This window comes from Pteronotus mesoamericanus, unplaced genomic scaffold (assembly GCF_021234165.1).
Source record: "Pteronotus mesoamericanus isolate MK-2021 breed Mesoamerican mustached bat unplaced genomic scaffold, CSHL_Meso_final scaffold_85, whole genome shotgun sequence".
Lineage (NCBI taxonomy): Eukaryota > Metazoa > Chordata > Mammalia > Chiroptera > Mormoopidae > Pteronotus > Pteronotus mesoamericanus.
Window position 1 is genome coordinate 76,317,534 of NW_026555329.1, and position 24,473 is coordinate 76,342,006.

At 40.0% G+C, this 24,473-nt stretch overlaps 2 protein-coding genes across 2 annotated transcripts; both read left to right on the plus strand.

Moving 5' to 3' along the window:
* Positions 1-6,961: 6,961 nt before the first annotated feature.
* On the plus strand, positions 6,962-8,658 carry LOC129063392 (olfactory receptor 2A12-like). Its single transcript, XM_054564455.1, is given in 2 exon segments — positions 6,962-6,976; positions 7,693-8,658. Coding segments are annotated over 2 exon segments (981 nt in total).
* A 13,792-nt stretch (positions 8,659-22,450) lies between these two features.
* LOC129063375 (olfactory receptor 2A14-like) lies at positions 22,451-23,392 on the plus strand. Its single transcript, XM_054564424.1, has one exon. It carries the CDS (start codon positions 22,460-22,462, stop codon positions 23,390-23,392), a length of 933 nt encoding a protein of 310 aa, XP_054420399.1. The 5' UTR covers positions 22,451-22,459.
* The last annotated feature ends 1,081 nt before the right edge of the window (positions 23,393-24,473 follow it).

Here is a 24,473-nt window from a genome sequence, read left to right on the forward strand (position 1 = left end):
CCATTGTGTAAATGTACCACAATTTTTTGATCCACTCATTTACTGATTGGCACTTAGGCTGTTTCCAGTACTTGGCTATTGCAAATAACACTGCAATGAACATAGGGGTGCATATGTTCTTTTGAATTAGTGTTTCATGCTTCTTATGGTATAATCCCAGCAGTGGAATTGCTGGATCAAAAGACAGTTACATTTTTAGTTTTTTGAAGAAATTCCATACCATTTTCCCCAGTGGCCACACTAGTCTGCATTCCTACTAATAGTGCAACGAGGGTTCCCTCTTCTCCACATCCTCACCAGCATTTGCTGTTTATTGACTTGTTAATGTGGCCATTCTGAGTGATGTGTGGTGGTATCTCATTGTGGTTTTAAGTTGCATCTCTGATGGCTAGTGATGTTGAGCATCCTTCCATATGTCACTGGGCCCTCTGAATGTCCTCCTTGGAGAAGTGTCTGTTCAGGTCCTTTGCCTATTTTTCAAGTGGGTTGTTTGTCTTCCTGTTGTGGAGTCATGTGAGTTCTTTATATATTTTGGAGATCAATATATATGTGGGCAAATATATTTTCCCATATGGTTGGTCCCCTTTTCATTTTGATGATGTTTTCTTTAGCCATGCAGAGGCTTTTTAATTTGATGTAGTCCCATTTATTCATTCTTTCCTTTATTTCCCCTGCCCTAGAGGATGTATTGGGGAAAATATTGCTGTGTGGGATATCTGAAATTTTACTGCCTTTGTTTTCCTCTAGGACTTTATGGTACCATGGCTTAGGTTTAAGTCTTTTATCCATTTTTAGCTTATTCTTTTGTATGGTTTATGTTGGTGGCCTTGTTTCATTTTTTTTGCATGTACCATTCCAGTTCTCCAAACACCATTTGATGAAGAAGCTCTTTTTATTCCATTTTTGTTCCTGCCCCCTTTGTCAAATATTGATTGACCATAGAGACATGGGTGTATTTCTAGGATCTCTATTTTGTTCCATTGATCTATATATCTGTTCTTATGCCAGTACCAGACTGTTCTGATTACAGTGGTCTTGTAATATAGTTTGATATCAGATATTGTGATACCCCCTACTTTGTTCTTTCTCAAGATTGCTGAGGCTATTTGGAGGCTATTGTTTTTGGTTCCATATAAATTCTTGAAATATTTGTCCTAAGTCTGTGAAATATGTAATTGGTATGTTAATAGAGATTGCATTGAGTCTGTAGATTGTTTTAGGTAGTATGGACCTTTTAATGATGTTAATTCTTCCAATCCATTAAGACGGTATATGCTTCCATTTATTTGTGTCTTCCTTAATTTCTATCTTCAGTGTTCTATAGTTTTCTGAGTACAGATCTTTTACCTCCTTGGTTAAGTTTATTCCTAGGCACTTTATTTTTCTTGTTGCTCTAGTAAAGGGGGTATTTTTCCTTGTTTCTGTTTCTGATATTTCATTATTGATTGTTTCATACATCTCTCCTGAACAAGCAGTTTCCCAGAGACTTAAAACATTTTATATGCTGATAGCACATAAATTAATATCTCATGCTTCTTCCCAAAATGCAGGGTTTCAGGTCAATGTTCACCACCGCATGTCGATGTGAAGGAGTGCTTGCTGACTTCCAGTCTCAAGAGAGCAATTAAAGTCACTTAAAGGACCCCCAATCTAAAGAAATAGGCTTCAATCCCAATGAGTTTTCAAGTGGAAAAAAAAAACATTTGCGTGGAAATTTTTGAGAATTTATTTCACAATAACACTTCTCAGCAGACAAAAATGGTTCACTCCCTCGAGGGCACAGTCCTTTGAGGTGCTCACCTTAACAAGCTCTACAGGGGCCTTACCCACCAAAGCATGAAACTTAAACCATTCTCTGAGGGGGTGCGAAGGTAGGTTCCACCTCAGGTCAGCCACTCAGAAGTCCAGGTACTTGGAGACTGTGGAGATTGCACTGTGACACAGCCTGTAACGTCTGACTTCCCGACCTGGTACATATTCATGCCAAGGTCCTGCTGAGTAGGGTCACCTCTGGCATTTTTCCTGAATTCTCACTTCTCTGCTAGCACCACACACTCACTCACTCACACACCCACACACTCACACACTCAGATAACAAAGCTGGAGTCAAAAGCAGAAGGGCAGGCTTGTTCTACTCAGTAGGGGAGACATAGAATTGCAGAAAGACACTGTGTAATTTGTTCCCTGGACTCCACAGGTATGTGACAGGGGAATGGGTGGGCTTTAGGTGGTCAGAGTGTAAAGCCCTCACTCTAGAAGCCGCCTGGGCACCCCATGTACTGTCCTCACAGTAAGGACAGAAAGGGTATCTGGGACTCATCACCCGTGGAACCCACCTCAGGCAGTAGGTGCTTCAGCTCCAGCCTCTCCTCTTCCTCTACATTCAAACCTGATGTGGGGAAAATACCATAAATAGTACCCTTCTGTGTACAAATCATTATAGATAAGCTGGTTAATGACTTACAGAGAGCAGGACAAAGGCTGGCCGAAGTCCTCAGGTTTAGGAAAAAGAAAAAAACACCTTTCTGAAGGACCTTTCCGTGCACCATGCCAGGGCGGGGGCGCTCAGAGTCTCGTCTGACACCCAAGCTGTCAAAGCATAGGTTTCTCACTCTTGTTAGTCAGAACCTGTCCCTGGTCACATTTATGGGGAGGGGCCAGTGCCACTGCATGTCCCTATCTCATGGTAGCAACCTTAAAGGGGCATAAAAGCCATCTTATACCATTGCCTCTTTTTACAATGGAAGGTGAAGCTGGAGCCATTACACAATTTCTCCTTCATGTCTTCCTACACTGAGAACCATCGGTGTCTACCACCTCCTAACAATAGTCTCCATTTTTTTTTTTTTTTTTTTTTTGCTATGCAGCACAGAGGTGTTAACACGTGGCAGCAAGAATATGATAAAACTCCCATTGTGTTTTTATTGTGTCAGTGAAGCTGGTAGGGTGCCCTATTCACTTTTCCTGATTTGGTGTTTCAGGCTTACTGTCCATGGATGGTTGTCCTGATCCCAGGGAGACCCATTGTCAGATCCTAGAATGGTATTACATGGCTACCATTGTGACTCATCAAAGTTTAGGGGAAAGTATTAGCTGGCAGAAATGGGGCAAAACAATTCTACTGCGAAGACAACTTGCCTATTTTACTTCTGTACCTAGCATTGTAATCAGTGAAAACATTTGCTCTATAAAAAATTTTAGATGTGAATATGTTCTTACTCTCTTTACTTTTTAAGTCACTTTGAGAAGTGGTTTTAAAAAGTAATGATGCTAAAGTGAAAATGTGTTATTAAATTTTAAAGATACAGAAAGAAATGTGAGAGAATCCAGCCTGTGTGTACAATGTTGTCATGAGACAACCTGTTTTTTGTTTGGATTCTATTTAAGAAATACTGCTACTCTATGATACTCTAGTTAGTATCCTGGAAGGTTTGCTTTTATCTTTCATATTTAGAATGAAAACACACCTGAAATTTCTTTTGGGCATCATGTGTGGTGGGGCCAGGTTTGAGTTTTCTCTGATGAATAGATTTCATCAGACTGAGCGTAACTTATAGAAAATGTTGGCACGGTCTTGGTGTTTCTGAATTTGAGTCACCCAAGCTGCTGCATTGCTTTATTGGCTTATCTTTGCCCCAGTCCCCCAGTGATTTCACCATTTTGGGTTTATAATAAATGTTACTTGTCAATAGGGGAAGTCCTTTACTTCATTCTTCTCAAGGTTTTTTGGCTATCCTTGACTTTTTGCATTTTCATATATGATATTTAGAATAAGATTATTAATTTCCACACTAAAAAAACACCTTCTAGGATTCTGACTTGAATTTCATTGAGAGTATAGGCCAATTTGGAGAGACTTTGAATCTTTACACATTTTTCAATCCTTAAACATATATACTTTTTTTCATTTTGCACATTGACCTTAAATTCAAAGTTTTTATAAATTCACTTATGAATTTCAATGGTTCACCAATAGGAGTTTTTTCTATGTATGCAATTGTATCTTGTAATAATGACATTTTATATTCTCCATTTCAATCCTATGCCCTTTACTTCTTCTATTTGCCTTATTGATGGCTAGTTATTGAGTCAACATTAAATAGAAATTGTGCTGGTGGAGCACATTTTCTAACTCAGAGTGAAAGCTTCTAATATTTCACCAGTTAATATAATGTTTCTGTAGGTTTGGGAGATATTCTTTCTAAGATTAAAAGAGTCACTTTGTAATTAAAATTTTCTAAGTCTTTTTGTAGGGACTAGATCCTAAATTTTGTCATTTTGGTGGATTAATCCTTTTATTATTGTTCTATTGTTAACTCCCATATGCCGGTAAATGCTTTGAAATGATATCAATAATGCTACCACCAGTTTCTTTATAGCTATACATTTTTTGTGTGTTACTTCATCTTTAAACCTGGGGGTGTGTGAGAGAGAGAGAGAGAAAGAGAGAGAGAGGGAGAGAGGGAGAAGGAGAAGGAGGAGGTATTTAGGTATTTCAGGTGTGCGTTTTATAAAGATTATGTACCTTGATTTTTTTTTTCTTCTACCATGATGATCTCTGTGTTTTAGTGTCTTACATTAATGTGGTAATCAATATACATAGATTTGTTAATACCAGCTCTTTTGAGTTGTCTGTTTATCAGAAAATTTATTTGCTTCTTTATTTCTCCTTTGTTGCCTTCTGACTCCTTTTGGCTTAATCATGCTTTTAGTTTCTTTCATTTGTCATGTAATTTTGAAAACCTTAGATTCTATGGATTCTATATCTATTTTTGATGAGGTACCTCAACTGGTAACCTCCCAGTTTAAGAAATTATGCCAACAAATTTAAAGTCACCTGGGGTTCCAGTTCTCATCAGGAATCTTAGCACTCTTTACTAATCAAACATCCCTTCCTCTGTTTACTTATTAGTTTCAAAAGGCTTAATTCTATCCTTTTAAAATACCACAGTAATTGTTTTAAAGTCAATAGGTATAAAATTTGCCAACATATTTTTCAAATTATGTTTCCATGTTGTTTTCATATATTGACTTACCTGTGCGTTCTCTTGGATTCATATTGAGGAATATACTTTATTAATACACTGAGGATCTGTAAGTCCTCAGTATCTTCTTATTTGCATATTTAATAATGCTTCACTTTGCTCTCATCCATTCAGGAGTATTCTTGACAATATAAAAATGTAGAACACCAGCTTACCCCTTCTTGGAACATTCAAGATAGTAGCTGATTGCCTTCAGACCCTTTCCTATTGATGAGACATTACTGTCAGTTGAATTGTTGTTCCTGTGAATATAATTGTATTTTACCTTTGGTAACTTTTAATATTTCCTATTAATCCTGGAAAATGTAAATTATGTAAAACTGTTGAACAAAGATTGATTAAAAGGAAAATGAAATTATAGCTTCTATTAAATATCATAAAACTGATGAAACAGTAAAGGGATTCTACAGAATCAAGCAAAACAATGGATGTAAAAAGAACCCACTTAAAAATCTTGGAAAGCAAAAATAGAGTTATTTTTAAAATGTTTTTTAAATTATGAGATAAATGAGATAAATGTCAACCTGGTATAAGTATACACAGAATAAGTGTACAATTAGAATATAGTTAAGAAATGTCTGTAATAGCGTGAAGACAACAAGAGAGAAAAAAATCTGAAAGGGTACTTAATTAAGAGACATGGGATAGGTTGATTGACTACATAATTGTTTAAATAGGAGTTTCAGAAGGTGCAGACACAGTGAAATGTAGTGAATGGAAGAAGGACAATAGTCAGAGATAATTGTTAAGAATTTACATTCATTGAGAATTAATTTTTTATTCTATTCTATTCTCAGAGTACATTTGTTACTTAAAGATTTATGTCATCTTTAGTTATAAAATTTTTTTAAAGATTTTATTTATTTATTTTTAGAGAGAGGGGAAGGGAGGGAGAAGGGGAAACATCAATGTGTGGTTGCCTCTTGTGTGCCTCCTACTGGGGACCTGGCCCACAATCCAGGCATGCGCCCTGACTGGGAATCAAACTGGCGACCTTTTGGTTTGCAGGCCAGCACTCAGTCTGCTGAGCCACAGCAGCCAGGGCTAGTTATAAAAAGTTTTGCGTATACATTTATCTTTCTTTATTGCACTCATTAAATAGAAAGATTTTTTTGAGAGGTAAGGACTTGTCTATTTTTAATTTTATAATATTTTTGGGTATCTCTTCAAATCTTGTTTCTTACCATTTTCTTTATCTTTTTCTCTACAAACTTTATAATATCTAAGTTTAGTCTAAGTCTAGTATTTGTGTCTCTAAACTGCACTTTCAAAAGTTTATCCTTTTATCTGTGTGTATTAAAACCTGGGTAGATTCTTAAATGTGACTTTCCAGTATACTGCTTCCCTTTTTAACATTAGATCTAGAAATTATTCTCTTTATTAATTTTTTAAAAATTGCGTGGCTATATTCTCATTTCAAAGCTCTGTAATTGTTTTGTTTTTAAACTGATTGTGTTTTCTTGGCTACCTTGTTCATTTTTCTTAATTTAATGAGTCTTTAAGTAAATATTATGCCTTTTTAAAAATCCTTTGGGACATTCTCACCGTCCTATGTTAGAGTCTTTGGAAGATCATTCTATACATTTAATTACATCTTGACTGAATTCAAGGTTCCAATAGTTTACTTTGTTTTTCCTCTTTAACATGAAATTTGTGTGTTTTCAAGTGTGTTTTGGGGCACACATTTTGAGCGAAAGACTTTTTGTTTTTATTATTTGATTTTATGTTGGTTTTTCCACCTTCTCTTTCTCCCTGTCGGGATTTTGAGTTTTTGTAGTCATTCTCCAGGCTCCGTGGCCCCTCAAGTAGAATCGGGCCCTGTGAGAGTATCTTGGGCTCTGGTGATGTAGCAAGAGAGCCAGCAAGCACACTGAGCTCTTTATAGCAATCGCATCCAGCAGCCCGGCGGCCACTTTATGGCTCCAGCTCAAGTGCTTGGTTTCAAAGAACCCTCTTGGTGCCCCATCTCCCAAAACTTGCCTCAGCTCCATAGAAGCTGAGCGCCAGGCATGCTTCTCTGCTTTCATGCTGGAACATGAAGTGTTTCTGATTCATTTCCGGTATATGAAAGAATTGTCCCATTTTAAACTCTGGCTGTCTAGTTAGGGGCTTGCATTTTACATTTTGATCGGTCACTTTCATGCATTTCAAGTAGAGGAGAACTAAAGAACTCATCTTGAGCATAAATCTTTACTTAAAACTATGGTATACAACCAATAGTATAAGTGCAATGATAAAATTAAGTGTCAGCTTCAGTTTCTGGGAGAAAATAGAGATTTGTAGAGATTGTGGTAAGTGAGAGGGGATCTGTCTCTCTCTGTTAACTTCAGCTGATTATTGCTTACAATAAATTTCAAGGAGTATCAAATCTTCTATATATTTAAAGGAAGCCAGAGGCCCTAATTTTTATGTGAAATCTCTTGATTTTTAATACTGGCCAACACCTAAAGCTTTTAAATATCTCTAAAAGCCAAATTTGCAGATCAGCATCATACGACTGTGGGCTGGATTGAATCCGTGACTTGCTGATTTGTGGCTTTTTGTATAAATTCTTACTCTGTGTGAGCATATCATTTTTTTTTCCTTTTTTGCTTCTCAGCTCTGAAGTTCCTGTCCTAAGTGTAGCACTGTATTTACCTGTCAAAAGAATATGGGAAGCAATCAGACATAGATCACAGAAGTTATCCTCCTGGGCTTCCAGGTTGACCCAGAACTTGAAGTTTTCCTCTTTGGGTTCTTCCTGCTATTCTGCTGTCTCACCCTGCTGTGCAGTGGGGTCATCCTGGGGCTCATCTGCCTGGACTCCCGACTGCACACCCCCATGTACTTCTTCCTCTCAAACCTGACCATCTTTGACATGTCGTATGCCTTAAGCACTGTTCCTAAGATGCTGGCAAATCTGGTGACACACAAGAAAACCATCTTCTTTGCTCCATGCATCCTTCAGACTTTCCTGTATTTGGCATTTGCTGTAACAGAGTGTACATGTTTGGTGGTGATGTCCTCTGGTCGGTACGTGGCCATCTGCCACCCCCTCCAGTACACTGTCATCATGAGCTGGAGGATGGGCATGGTCCTGGCCGCCACATCCTGGGTGTTTAGCTTCCTCTAGGCTCTGGTCCACATTATGCTCATCCTGAGGCTGTCCTTTTGCAGGCCACAGAAAATCAACTACTTTTTCTGTCAGATTACGTCAATGTTCAAACTGGCCTGTGCTGACACTAGGTTCAATGAAGTTGTCCTCTTTGTGGGCTCTGTGTTTGTTTTAGTGGGGCCCCTGTGCATGGTGCTGGTCTCCTACGCGCGCATCGTCTCTGCCGTCCTGAGGATCCAGTCAGGGCAGGGCCGCAGGAAGGCCTTCTCCACCTGCTCCTCCCACCTCTGCGTGGTCGGGCTCTTCTTTGGCTGTGCTGTCGTCATGTACGTGGCCCCCAAATCCCGCCACTTTCAAGAACACAGGAAGGTTCTCTCATTGTTTTACAGCCTTTTCAACCCCATGCTGAACCCGCTGATCTACAGCCTGAGGAACACAGAGGTCAGGGGTGCCCTGCAGAGGTTTCTGGGGGAGAGGAGGTCCCTGGGAGGGATGGTTGGGAGTATTTTGAGTGTGTGAGTGTGTCCTCATTATCCCGGGACCTTGAATGCCCTTTTGACTCCTTTAATTTAACCAACCTAGGACTCTTTGTCTTTGAACTTGTTGTAAAATGGGAAAAATAAATATTCTTAGTGTTTAAGTCATTGATAACAAACCTGAGATAAAATATGAAACAGAAAAACCATCTAATCTTATTCACGAAATAGGTGCAAATATTTTAAAGAAAATGTTAGTAAAACAAGTCCATAAAATAAAATAATTTACATTTTGATAAAGTTTTTATTCCCTGAATGCTAGAATTGATTAACATTAAAACAGATGATGAAAATAATTTGCCACATTAACAAATTAAACATACACGTAAGTAGATCTAATAAAGTGTTTGACAAAATTTAACATTAAGTCATTATATAAATTCTTTACATGCTAGTAATAACAAACAATAAGCATTTCTAAAGAGGATCTACAGAAAAAAAAGAAAACCCACACAGCAAACAACATACTTAATGATGAAATGCTAACATCTTCCCCTATAAGTAAAGAATGAGATAAAGATGTAAACCATTGCCTTGTTTTCAGCTTTTTACTAGAGATCCTAACTAGTACAATTAGACAAACACACACACACACACACACACACACACACACATACTTGCATGCGCATCTGCACACACACATATTTGCAAAGGAAGAAATTGTGATTATATGAAAATGACATGATTTTATATATATATATATATATATATATATATATATATATATATATATATATGTTGGATGTCCAAAGGAGTCTTTCAATATATTATTGTAACATAGGTAAGTTTAACAAGGTAGTTTAATACAAAATCAATATGAACATCAATTATATTTTTATATAACAATAACAAATAATTAAAAATGAAACTTTACAAAATGCAGCCATAAACAACAAGACTTAATTTTTAAATGCTTATGAGTAAATATAACAAAGCATATATAAAAAACTAAAAAGGAACAGTTAGAAAAATATATAGAGGAACTATGATAATTGTAACACAGATACCGAATATGAGAAGTGTTAGATTCTCGGATTGGGAAACATAATATTACAAAGATTGCATCTCCTCAAATTGGTTGATATATTTAGTATAAATATAATCGGTATCCTTCAATATCCCAGCAGAATGCATGGATGTGTGCAGAACTTGACATTCTGATTCTGAAATGCAAAGGGCCAAGGCCAGTCCAAACACTACTAAAAAAGATACGAGGGTGAGGACCCAAAAAAACCCTTGGAATTTGTGAAAAATTGTACATTGATTCTTACATGTTTAAACTTGAGTCACCTTCAAAGTGCTTTCCATTTGATGCAATACACCTATCAAGACATTTTTTTCCACTGCTCAAAAACAGTTTTTGAACATGTTGATTTTGATGCTTTTTAGTACTTCTGCCATTTTTTCGTTTTACCTCTTCCACATGTTGATTTTGATGCTTTTTAGTACTTCTGCCATTTTTTTGTTTTACCTCTTCCACTTGGGCAAAACTTTTCTCTATGAGGTCTTTATTGATCCAGGGAAACAAACAAAAAAATGTTGCCTGGGGGGAGAACAGGTGAATGGGGAGGGTGGGGCAATGGAGGTCATTCTGCTTCTGGTCAAAAACTGCTGTACACTCAGCACGGTGTGGGCAGGTGCACTCATAAATCACCCATCATGAAATGGACCAATATGTTGAAAGAGTCTTCAAAAAAATTCACTGAAGCCGAAGGCAGCCTCTCACAACAACGCCAACTGGTACACTGATACTGATGGGTTCTTAGAACGCTCACCTAGCAGGAGAAGCTTGTACTACAAGGGGCCTACCCTCCAGAAGATAATTCCGGTTTTTTTTGGTCCCCCCCTGGTAAAATGCAAAGTGGGAGGATTTGATTCTCCAGATAAGAAAATGCATTTAAAGTATCAATAAAGAAAATGTTGTGGTATTCATCCAGGGACTGACCAACAAACAAATCGAATAGAATGCAAAGCACAGAGCAGATTCATGCCTGTATGACCATCTGCCAGGTAGATGAGAGCCGTGTCTTGGCAGGTCACTGGGACAAGGAAGGGCTTTGCCATGAGAGGTGCTGGCGCAATCGGGTAAGCACATGGGCGCTTGCACATACAGAAAATGCAGTTTCTACTGTTTTCAAGACCTGAGTGTCCGAGGAAAAACTATAAATCTCTCAGAAGATATGAAGGGGAAAGATTTTTAAAATAATCTACAAAATTATTGGTCACAAAACATTCATAAACTTGAATAAGTTCAAATTAAGAATGTCTGTTGTTCAGTACAGAGCATAAGAAGGGTGAAAAGACAAGACATAGAATCCTCTTTTACCAGACCTTCTAATTTATTCACTCTCAAATATTACCTCCTCAAAGATCAGCATTTTTCTGAGCTCCATTTGTCATTATTAGGTGACTTTCTACCATATAACTCTAGTTTATATTTTTTCCCAAATCACTTTATGAAATAAATAAACTTTAAGAATGAAAGCAGAATAGAGATTTTTTCATTCTAACCATGTAGGGCATGAGCCATTTGCAGATGTCCTATGGGGAAATGTCCTGCCATAATGATATTTAAAATAGATTTTAAAAAGAAGTGAAGAGACATTCTTTTGTGCATCTTGCCGCTTTTGTCAGGAAGGACAATCTTTTCTACAAGCACTCCCTCTCAGCAGATTTTGCCTCCTATTCCCTTAGCCGAAACTGGGCCAAACAATTATCTCTGAACCAGTCACTGACAAAAAGAATGACATGGAGAGCTTGGATGAGACCAGTCTTGGTTTAGTCCCCTGTGGCTCGGGGTGAGGCCACCTTCCTCTGGGGATTGGCCCGTCTCATCCCTGGAGAGACTCAGTAGTGCTAGGCCGGCCTGGGAGGCCGTGTTGGCCACGGGGCTGACAAGTGGCAGCTTCTGCCGAACGGGGTCGGGTCTGAAGCCAGCCTTCTGAGGTCTCGAGAGGCCGGACATTGAGGTATGCTGCTTTCCTCTTCCTCCAGGTTTAGGGACCCAGCTGGCGCTCTCTCAAGGTAAGGCATAATGTTTAAAAACCTAATGGCCACCACCTCAAAATAGAGTGAAAAATTATTCTGTTAGCAAGGAGGTTGTATCGAGAACCTCATCTTACACAGTTAAAAAAAGGACTCAGAAGTAGACTAAGTAGTTTAGTTCCATAGTAGGTACTTTTCCTGTTGCTACATTAAAAATACATATATATATATTTAAAAACAGCATGTGGAGCATGAACCAATTTATATAAAATATTTATCATCTGTTTATACTTTTTTCATTGTATTTCTCTAAGCGCACAGAGATATGTAGGATTCCACTAACCAAATGTGTGGGTCATGTACTTGTCTTTTTCTGAATTGCTTAGCTTATATTCATATTAAGAAAATATTCCTTTTGCACAAGAAGTAAATGTCAGAATACTTTCCAAAAGTATCATGTGATTTACATTTTTGTTAAATTATTCATCCATATGTGCTATTAGCCGTGTGTGTATGTATACACATATATGTATACACACATACACATACGCTGTTTACATATATATACCACATTCATTCATAAATTTCTGGGATATTGTGCCATTAATCATAATGGTCATTGCAAGGTACTGTGATCAGCAGTGGCAGCAAGTTTGACAAGGAAACACTTTAATGAGCCAATATTTTCTCTCACCTGACATTTTAAGCTGGGAAAATATAGCAATTTAATGCTTACAGCTGCAACTAATAAAGGTGATGTTGACTAATTGCCCTGCTTTTTTCTGGGTTTGGATTCTTTGTGCCTATGCTAAAGCTTCCTTGTACCTTTCAGTCCCTTTGGTCATCTCAGATGAGTTATCTATTTCTCAGGAGATTTCCATTCTCCTTTATCTGGACTGGTTGTTTCCTAGAAATTCCATTGGCCTTTATCCTGTGTTAAACTCCTTAGTTCATTAATGTCATGGCTTCCTCTTTTTTGGTTTACTCCCTTGTTTCGGAGGAGCACATCTGACGGTAGCATCATACAGTTAAAAAGGCGTACCATAACAAGTTATGATGAGAACAGTCATGAACACTTCTAATTTCTCACCATTGCTTATATTTTTTTTTTCAATGATCTCATTGAAATGTTCTGTGCTAAGTGGTCTTGAAAAAAACTAAGACAGGACTGCAGCCCTGTGAAGGAGAAATCTCTGTCTCAGAGTTGGCAAACTATTAGAATGATATTTAGGTGCAGCTGTAGGTTTGTATGTAATTGTGATCTGCAAACACTTTTATTCCTAACTTGACCTTCATTTGATAAAAGCCCATCACTAATGATTGAGCCATTTATGCTTTATAATATTTATTCTTACTAAAATATAAAATATTAATATAAATATTAATAACAAAAGAATTCCAAGATTTTTTAGAGTAAATGTTTTTGCTCTATCATTTCAAAGATTAGCAGCAAAAAAAAAAAAAAAAGATGATGAACCATGAGACCTCTTGGTATCCACCATAAGCTGTGTTAAATGCCATCATATTGTCCTCATCAAAAGAAATAAAAGTGGTGCCCTGCCGGGGTGGCTCAGTTGGATGGAGCATCGTCCCATACACAGAATGGTTGTGGGTTCCATCCCCAGTCAGGGCACATATGTGAGACAACCGATGTCTGTTTCTCTCTCACATTGCTGTTTCTCTCTCTTCCCCCTTCCTCTCTCTCAAAAATCAATAAACATATCCTCAGGTGAAGATTTAAAAATTTTTGTGAAAAAGAATTAAGAATGGTAATTATGCGTGTCTGAATGAACATGCACCAAATCGTTATGTTTAGCTCTATCTGGGTATTGATAAGGGAAATTTATTCTTCAATAATAATCTTGTTTTGCTTGTAAAGTATAGGAAAGATGAACAATATGAGAATATTAAAAGTAAAAAACAATGACTAAAGCACAGCCTTGAAGGGTGTTACAATGGGGCATTAGGCGACCAGAGAAGGGAGTCCAGTTTCGGTTGAGATAGCTGAAGAGGGCTCCATGAGTGCTTGCAGAGCAGGTATTATGTCTGAATTCAAATGGGTGCTAAGAGGATGAAACCGACTGGTAACAAGGAGTGAGGATTCCAAGGGCGGGAGTATTGGGGAGCAGGGCTCAGCTGGCCTAGAGAGAGTGCTGGGGCGTAAGGCGGTAAGCGGGACAAGCCTCCACTGCACGCAGGTTATTGTAAGGAAAAAACCCCAATTTGTGTCCTCTTAAATATTACAATATATGTTTTCTGCTCTCCAGTAGATAAAACATATTGCTCTTATTTTGTAGCACTCCTTCTGCCACAATTTAAGAGCTAAGATTCTCTAGAGACCTCAGCTAAGGTACACTTAGGAAGTTAGAATGGGAAGGACTTTACATTCGTCAAACATTATCAGACAGTGAGAGATTCAGTTTTCACTTTAACTGTAGGTTTTAACCCAGGATGAAGGAAGAGAAATATGGCTCAGAAATCTGGAGATGTTTGGAATAGAACTATAGAAAACTAAGGGAGAGGTATACCTAAACTGGTAAGTCACAAATATGTGCGAGCCCTGTGGTTATTTGGCCGTCACATTTTCTCTATTGGGAGGCAACGGTTTCTCTGAGATAACATCTTAACAGGTTCCCCAGGGCCCCTGCCATGAGAGATCAAGAAATCACAGACTCTCCTCTGAAATTAAACAGGAGGAAGCAAAGAGCAGAGCAATTTTAAGAATGATAAAATAAGTACCGAGAAAAATTAATTTATGACTGAATTTTCATTTTCTGTGCCAGGCTTGCATACTTTAGGGACATCCTGGCCTCACCCAATATCAACATGTGCGCACACGCGTGCGTGTGCACACACACACACATACACACACATCCCCCTCCCAGAAAAACACACACAAATCCCCCTGGGATACTGAGAGAGCAAAATGCATAAACGTGGGAAATACATTCATTAGTTCACCCCCACAGGAGAAGTAGCAAAGCCTTTCAGTCTCTCCGGAAAGAACGTGAATGGATGTAATTCCACTGGGTCTGTCCTTGAATCATTATTTGTGTCTGTGGGGAGGGAGATGGGTTCAAGCGAAGACAGAAAAAGCCTTCGCTTGCAAAAGCAAGTCAATCATAAAGTTCTCTGATGAGAACTGTGTCTGGGCCTCACCCCTGAGGAGACCCCTTTAGAGAGGGGACTCAGTCCCATTTTTTTTCTCCGTGAGGTTTCCTCTAAGTCCAAGGCCGTGTGTGAAAAACGGAACACAGACTATACCACCGTAAGTAATGAATGCTCATTAGCCCTGAGGAGGGGTTTGCAGGTGGGGAACAGGAAAGGGAGGTGAATGAAATCACCAGCTTTACTTGTGGGTGACAAAAGTCCTTCCATGTGTGGTCCTAAGCCTATCTTCATAAGTAGGGACCTGAGGAGATCACTAGGGACCACTCCCTATCCCCACAGTGTGGCCACGACGTCTCTGACCCTCTAGGACCTTCCTCGTCATCATCATGTTGCAGCTCTTGACTTTGTTACGACTGTGTCAGAGTGGAATCAGCTAACCACCTGTGCAAACGTGGTCTGGCTGCAGGGCTGCAGAGCCCTTCGGGGCCAAGTGACCCAGGTGCCACTGCCTATAATGAAAAAACCCTGCAGTCACAGAGAAGTAAGTGGTTTGCTTGCCCTGAGGCCGGTCTTCCTCCCCTGCCCTCTTTCCTGCCCGTCCCTGTAGGTTCACAGGAACACAGCTTGGCCAAACAGGACCCCTGCCTTGCTCGTCCGAGAGAGAGATGGTGTTCTCTTACAGCTCCAACCCGGTGTCTGTTGGCATTAAGATTCTCTCTCTGGTTTTTATTTTAGTGGAGGAATATCAAGCATGTAACACGTTTCCTTATGGTTATTGGATCCAGAAGTTACTTTCCAATGTTGGTTTTTAAAATCCCTAATAATACATCTCTAAGGACTTATTAAGTGTCTTATGTCAGTTAATTCATTTTGTTCTCTCAAGTATCTTATGAGGTATGGTCTATTATTCACCCCATTTTTGCAGATGGAGAAACTGAGGCACAGTGAGGCCCAGAGAATAGTATGTAGCAAAGTCAGGATTTGAATCCAGGCCATGGTGCTCAGCTTCCATGTTTGTTTTTTTGGTACCTGTTAGGTTTAAGCTGAGTGTCAAAGTAACTATTGGAGATGGTAAATAATTTCCAAGTGTGAAAATTTGACCAATCTGTACTGCCCCAACACACCAGCTCTGACAGATGGCCCAGGGCACTCACTCTGAGTGACAAACTTGTTCTTTGGGTTAGTGTTAAAAAGCCTAAACCTGCCCCACTTTTCATTAAGTAAGGTTCCTCCCTCTCTCCCTCTCTCTCTCTCATTGGGATAGTTTGTATAGCAGAACTGCCTTTTGAGGTTTAAATCCTGTATGTTCTTCTGTAATCCAGGAGTGAAGTTCCTTTAAAAGATTCCTCCACTTCTTTAAATTCCTTTGAAAACTTAATTAAAAAAATTAGCATATAAAAACATTAATAGAAGTGAAATTAAAATGATGTGCTTTTATTTAAGCTTAAAATTAAAAAGAAAAGCAAGATAAATCTGAAAGAAATTACTATACCATGATTTTGTTGGCTCTAATCCCAATGATTTGGATTCTCCCTTGAATTTTGTGGTCTCTTTAATACTATTAATAACAGCTAATATTTAACATCTAATAACTAGCAGTTGAAGGGTATTTATTCTTCACATCAGCCCTTTAAATCCCCATTTGTAAATTTCATTACCTGTGTTCTTCACTCCAGTGCTTTAGACATCTGTTGTCACTATTTTGCAGATGAAAACAATGAGGCTTAGACTAAGTGACTCCCGTTCCTGGTGTTCACCTTGCAGAGTCGAGTTCTGAGTGATGGGCGACCAGCACTGTTTGCCAGGCTGCTTTCGCCCTTATTCAAGGATCTTGCTCTTTCCAGTCCCTGCTAACTGTCGCTCTATGGAAGAACAGAAAAATAGATTCCTGAAACTTCCCCCCCTTATTCTGTGCACGTTGATCTTTCTTCAACATGTAGCTAGAGTGGTCACTTAAATCTTCATTTCAGGTACCTGTCTCTTTATTGTATCTGATCCAGGCTTTTTCTCAGATTAAAAAAAAGAAGAAGAAGAAAAGGCCTTGGCTGGTGTGGCTCAGTGGATTGAGTGCCAGCCTGTGAACCAAAGGGTCATTGGTTGGCTTCCCAGTCAGAGCACACGCCTGGGTTTTGGGCCAGGTCCCCAGTGGGGAGCATGCAAGAGACAACCACACATCAATGTTTCTCTCTGTTTCTCTCCCTCTCTTTCTCCTTCCCTTTCCCTCTCTCTGAAAATAAATAAACAAAAATTAAAACAAAAACAAAAACAAAAAAACACCTGGCTTCTTGAACTGGGAAATTTAAGATGCAAAATCATGCCGGTGTTTAAAAAGAAAACAAATTGCTTTCACCTTATCCAGACTTTTTCTACTTGCCTGTGCTCACAGATGAGCTGACCAACTTCTGTGTGTCGATAGCCGTCGTGAGAGAGGTGTTTCCCCTGGCCTTCCAACAAAACTGTAACACAGTGCGCTTGACATCCCATCGGGCATGTGGTTTGCCTGTGGTTCACCTCAGACAAAATGAGCTCTTTCACTAAGAATTGTATTTGCTTCCTTATTTAATCCTGCCATTTAGAAATAGTGTTTTCCCTAGGTTATTGGATGTTTCTTCCAAAAATATCTTACCAAAATATATGCAAAAGTCTATGATTCCACATTGTTTTAATTATGAGCTCTGATTAGTCCATTCTAATTATTTTGGAAAAGGAAGCCAACAATTTGCATATTTGAGAGCTGAAGCACCCCAGTGCCTGCTATCCTAGGTCACTGGCGTGGGCGCAGTGGGAACGCGGATGAGCCCCCAGGGCTTGGTCTTCGCTGCGCTCCCAGGATTCCATCCCAGGGCCTGTACTCAGCCTGCCTGCCAGCCCCTTCAAGCCCGTACCCTGGTTTACCCCCTGGAGGTCTCCTAGGACTCATTCAAGCACTCTCCTCAGAGAGAGTCAGTCTTTCCAGCTTCCTGTGGTCTTATTAGCTCTAAAGACACAGAGACAGGACTCTTTCTGAGGGCATTATCTAATTTTTTACCATTACTTTTGTTCCTTACTTTCCATGATGACATGCTTATTCAAGAAAAGCCTTAAAAATTTACAGCATGTCCATGCCCCTGGGAGTCTCGAGGAGTAAGGAATTCCCCGAGCCCCCAATTCAGCCTCCCCCAGTGGGACCCTGAACGCAGTGCTTGGTGTGTCCGCAAAGAGCCATGTTCCACTCCATCACTGATTTCATGTTGTCCAGAAAATAAGTCAGTTTCCCATTTTATATGTCTGCTAATTGGAATTTCAATATATATCATTTAACTGTGCTCTGCTTGCATGAATTTAAAAGTAAACTTATAAGAAGTCTATCTTCTTTATAAAAAGTATATCTGTCAGCTCCAATAAAATCAATTCAGTAATATTTGAGTGACTTTGTAAGATACTTGACTGACCATAATTTGCTGCTATTTCCTGAGAGCTCCAGTGAATTGTTACCGGAAGTTAGTCTAAGAGAGCCACTTCCTTATTAAGAGAAACACCAAGTGTGTGTAGGCGTGGACACAGAAGTTCACACCGAAGAGAGCATGTACCTCTCAAATCTGCAATTTCATGGCATGCTGATCAGAGGTGTCTCCTGGCAAGCACATGGCTCAACCGCAGAGATGTAAGTACAGGAATTCACAGAGACACAGCTTGGGATGCATCACTCAAGCAGTGAAGGGCAAAGGCGGCCCTCATGAGCGTGAGATATGCAGTATCCACTAAGTAAGCAGGCCGATTGTAAGTGGCTTTTTCTAAGAAACTGACGGAAAGATTCCTGGACTAGATGACCATTCAGTTTCCTGTCACTTCTGATTCTGCATTGACAGGTACTGATTTTATTTATTTTGTCATGCTTTTGGTTTTCCACTTGAAACCCCCAGAAACTGCATTCCCAATGAGAAAATTAAAAGTGCATTGAAATGTGCTTCTCTGAATGACAAAGGTCACTGTCTTTGATCTGCGCAACATTAGAACTTTGCGTTGCTTGGGCACTCTTTTACATTTGGGTGGATGTGACAGTAATTTTCCACCTGACTTTAGATCCTTTCTTACTTTTTTTTAAAAGAGTTTATTTATTTATTTTTAGAGTGGGGGGAGGGAGGAAGAAAGAGAGGGAGAGAAACATCAATGTGAGAGAGAACTGTTGATTAGTTACCTCTCCTACGTGCCCCAACCAGGGACTGAACCTGCAACCCAGGCATGTGCCCTGACCGGGAATCAAACCACTGACCTTCCATTTTGTGTAACGGCACCCAGCCCTCTGAGCCACAGTGGTCAGGGCAATCCTCTTTTACCCATTTTTGTCAATAGAAGATTTTGGTCTTTTTCTCTATCAGTACAGTTCAGGAAAAGATTCTATAGACAACAATGGGGTTGGGTTTTGAATGTCCCCTTTCCTGTCAAAGGCCATTTCACATAATACAGGGACTTAGGTCTCCCACTTGAAGCTCTGAGGAAACCTGCCCCCATTCTGACGTTCCCGTGCCGGCTCGGTGAGCGCCATTCTCAAAATGAGCAGGAATAAGGTGTGGCTTCACTTCCAGGTCACGTCTTGGGTTTTTCTTCAATGGAGGTGTCTTGTTTTTTCCCTGTTAATGTGTAAAGTTTATTAAAAAGTAACAAATAAGCAAATAATTCATATGAAAGGTAAATCCCTACATGATCCTTCTTTCTAGAGATAATCAGTATAAACAGTTTCATGTTTAATTTATAAAATTTTCCCAGATATATGTAAATAGTCACAAAAGACATTGTATAAATATGTTCATATTATAAAATATGTCATATCATTTTGTACACCCATGCTTTGACTTTCTGTGAAAACTTTTTATTTCACTGTATAAAGATCTTATATTATCCTTCTTGTTCCAATATTGTCATTTTTAATGGCTGCATGGTAGCCAAATACTTTAATCCATCTCCAGCTTACAAACCTTTACATCAATTTCAACAGATATTTAGACCTTGGTCACTGTGTTCCGGGCCCGTTGGATTCCCTCCTGTTCCCAGGCTCCCAGAGCCCTTCCTGCCTGGGGGTTGTGCCACCACTGCTTGCTGGACAGACCATGGTCCCCTTGCGCTGGAGGCAGGTGGGCTCCCCTTTGTCCTTCAGATTCTGCCCATGTGTCTCCCCTTTGGGGAGACCTTTCCCAATAATTCCATCTAAAGGCGCCCACTTTGAACCAAGTCACTCTATCATTTTGGCCTGTTTATTTCCTTCATAGTGCTTTTTACTCTCAGCAACTGTTTTATTGATTTATTTCTGGTGTTTTAGTGGCGATAATTAACCATGACCTCTCCTTGTTCCAAGTCAGAAGAAATAAATTCAGAAAAAGACACAAGGAATCAGGTAGAAATGAAAATTAAGTCTTAATGAGGCTTATTGAGAAAACATGATTTCTATCTTTGACAAAATTTCTCTCCAGATCGCAACTTTTAACTCACCCCCACCCTCAAACAGGACAAATGAGCTTGTAGGCTTTACCCTGAGAGAGTAGAAATGTATGCAACCAAAAACGAGAGCAGAAGAGGCACATTCTCACTTCCTTTTTCCTGTTTCACAAATCATGTAAGTTGGAGGACAGAGAGGGGCAGGCGTATACCAAGGTGTTTCCATCCTGGGGCAGACAAGGTTTTCCCCCAACCAGAGAGGCGTAGATGACAAATGCACCCCTTTATTCCTTGTCTGTCACCCCGTCAGAATGTCAACTTTATCCACTGCTGTCACTCCAGAGCTTAGAACAGAAGTTGGAGCAGATGATGTGCTCAAGGGATACTGTCAAGGACTTGTTGAAGTATAAGTTTAAACTGTATAAAACTATACACATATCAAACTCACCTAGGTTGTAACTGGTAATACTCAGTACTGACAACCGTGTGAGGAGAAGGTGTCATTGTCACGCTGTCAGAGGGAGAAACTGGTGATCTTCTGCAGGGAAGATGGCAGTAGGTACCAAATGCCCTGGAACGTCTGCATCTATAGCATCTGCAATTTTACTTTTGGAATACATCCTAAAGAAATAATAAAGATTACAGACAAAAGTTCAATTTGAAAGAATGTTAATCTCAATGCTATTAAACATTAGAGAAATAAGAATAAAAAACTTCCAATGATAAGAAATTAGATAACTTGTGACAATAGAATGTTGTCCTAATGGTAAATAACATCTTTAAGATATTATTTTAATACATAAATATTACTCATTATATTAAGTGAAAATGGTAGTTAAAAGTCTGTATAGAATAACCCCAATTTTAAAATGTGTATCTAAGGATCTAAATTTTTTTCTTAAAGAAGACGCTGGAGTTATTTTTTTAAAAATATTCTCCCAGATGTGAAACTTTAGCCTAATTTAAATGTAAAGATAGTTCAGGCTATTTCTTGAAAAAATGTGAAAAAAGTGTAAAGGGACAGCACCGGATCGTGTGGTTCCTCGGCATGATGATGCCGTCCAGCCCTTTTGTGACCCTTTCCTCCTCAGCTCTCGGACAGAGCCAGGCACCTGCCTGGAGGGGCTCCTCAGAAAGACCCACCCTGATGGTGCCCAGCTGACCCCACTCCCTGCCCGTGCTCAGAATCCATCAGAGCGGCTGTGGGCAGCCAGCAGGGGGTTTGATGGCAGCGCGCCTTGCCGAAGCTGGAAGATGCCACGGCGACAGCGGGTCCCAGCACACCAGAATGCGAGATAAGCTCTGAGATCTGTCTTTATATTGAGTTATAAACAGGAAAGGAGAAACCAACCAAAGAAAATACAATTATAGTATAGTACAGCTGTCCTCTTTAAATGTATCCACAGTTAATGTTAATCTGTCTTCCCCTTTTGCTTTTCATCCTTGAAACGGCTGCAGAAATGTCATCAGGTTGAACTGAACTTAAGACACGTGCATGTGTTTGTTCACTGCATGTACCTGTAGTGCTCTTTCACTGGTGCCTGCGTTCCAGCATCCAGTGCAGATGAGGAAGTAGCTAAGACTCCCAAAACAAAGCTATAGGAAATGGGAAAGAGGAACCAGGAGATGCTTCTAGGAAATATTAGGCAGCTGTTGAAAGGAAGGGCTTGCAAAGTTTGAAGGACACTACCAAACTGAGATGTTGTTTTGAAGGGTTTTTAAATCTGAAATAAGTGGGTAGGAAAGCGTGTGGGAAGGCAAGGGGATAAATAAGCAGCACAGAAAGAACAAAGGAGCCTCATCATGTCATGTCTTGGACCAAGGAGGCAAGCCAGCTTAGGAAATGAGACTGCTTCCCATTGCGGACATTTGGTCAGGGTGATTTCTCTTCTTTCTACATAAAGAATCCAGACCCGTGCCCTCAAAGGGAAGCCAGATCCCTGAATTCTCCAGAACACAATATGTCTACAGGTGCGTGCATCCTATTAGGTAGAATATACAATAATGTATTATGTTATCTATTTTATTATCTATGTATAGATACCTATATATTTTACTATTTCATTGATAGAAGGGGAACTTTTCCTGATTTATATGAGTACTCCAAGTTAGTTTTTTACAATATATCTAAAAACAAATGATAGAGAATACATTCAAAGTAGGACATTTCTAAATGCCCATGTGGTAACATTTGCTAAGTACTTTGTGTCTTGATTGCCTTATAGCTGTGACCTTGCTGTCCTGCTCACGGACGTGTCTGTCTCTGCCCCAGGATCATGGGAAGCAACCAGACATGGATCACAGAAGTCACCCTGCTGGGATTCCGGGTCGAGCCAGTCCTGGAGTTTTTCCTCTTTGGATTTTTCTCTCTCTTCTATACCCTCACCCTTTTGGGGAATGGCTTCATCCTGGGCCTTATCTGCTTGAACTATAGACTGCACACCCCCATGTACTTCTTCCTCTCACACCTGGCCGTCATTGACATGTCCTATGCTTCCAACAATGTCCCCAAGATGCTGGCTAACTTAGTGAACCAGAATAGAACCATCACCTTTGTCCCTTGCCTTATGCAGACTTATTTGTATCTGGCCTTTGCTCACGCAGAGTGCCTGATTTTGGTGGTGATGTCCTATGATCGGTTTGTGGCCATTTGCCACCCCCTCCAGTACTCGGTCATCATGAGCTGGAGGGTGTGCACAGTCCTGGCTGTCATGTCCTGGGTGTTTAGCTTCCTCCTGGCTCTGGTCCATTTAGTTCTCATCCTGAGGCTGCCCTTCTGCGGGCCTCATGAAATCAACCACTTCTTCTGTGAGATCCTGTCTGTCCTCAGGCTGGCCTGCGCTGACACTGGGCTCAACCAGCTTGTCATCTTTGTTGCCTGTGTGTTTGTCTTGGTGGGGCCCCTGTGCGTGGTGCTGGTCTCCTACGCGCGCATCGTCTCTGCCGTCCTGAGGATCCAGTCAGGGCAGGGCCGCAGGAAGGCCTTCTCCACCTGCTCCTCCCACCTCTGCGTGGTCGGGTTCTTCTTCGGCAGCGCCATTGTCGTGTACATGGCCCCCAAATCCCGCCACCCCGAGGAGCAGCAGAAGGTCCTTTCCCTGTTTTACAGCCTTTTCAACCCCATGCTGAACCCACTGATCTACAGCCTGAGGAACGCAGAGGTCAAGGGTGCCCTGCGGAGAGCACTGTGCAAGGAGAGGCCAAGTTAACTGAGGGACATCAAAGAGCAACCTGGGAGCGAGAGCCTTGCTCCCTGTGAAGAATGGTAGGAAGCAGTTTTTGCCTTGTGCTATAATAAATGCCACATTAAAACAGACTATTAGGGGCCTAAATTGATCACCTGACACCATATAGACTTTTGAAAATAAAATAGATGATTGTCTCCATGACCTTGGAGAGACAAAGATTCTCAGAAATCATCCAAAAACATAAGATATAAAATTCGAAAACTTGTTGGTTTGAAATATTGTACCTCTTAAAAATATATCATTTTGCTCATCAAAGTCACTATTAAGGAAAAAGAAATGCGAGTCACAGATCATGTGTGTTATGTATGTATTTTAAATGTGATGCTCAGTCAAGTGCAGCCACAAGAGGAGACACAGGAGAGGCTTAGAACAAAACAAACTTTGTCAAACCCACAGTTTTTAGAGAGAGAAGGCATGCAGGGCCACATGGGACAGACAGCAGGAGGCAGGAACAAGGGACCCAGTGAAGGAGGCATATACGAACAGGTTGCAGTTCTAATAGTTAAATCTTTACTATAAAAAGAAAGGAACCGTGTGGAGAGACAGTGCATGAGGTTTCCACAGCTGAGAATTAATACTCAGCACCTGAGCTATCTTACCCTTAGTAATCTCATTTTAAATCTATCTGGCCTCTCTTCTCCCTTGAAATGTAAAGTGTTGTCTCATAGTGAATGCTGTTGTTTTCTTCGGCTTTTCTTGGTTCTCCTCACTTTGAAAATCCACATGCCCATTTCTGACTTTCAGGCAATGGCACATGCATCTCCTCAGCATTTCTGCCAATTCTCGGGTATTCGAATATCCCCCTGACAAACTGCTCTGTGATCTGATTAGAAGGATCTCTTGCCCACTTCCAACAAAAGGATTTGGACGTTTTTAGTTTCCATCAGCCTTACTCAAAACATTTATTAAAAAAGAAATATAATGAAGTAACTTGTAAAAGAAAAACAGGTGGCAACTACAAACTTCAAGCCCACGAAATGATGACTCCCTGTTCTCTAAAAGCAAAATAAAATGAAAATAAATAACTTTTATAATTTTTACT

What these genes read in the sequence shown, in the direction of transcription:
- LOC129063375 (XM_054564424.1), top strand. Translation starts at nt 22,460, where the DNA reads ATGGGAAGCAACCAGACATGGATCACAGAAGTCACCCTGCTGGGATTC.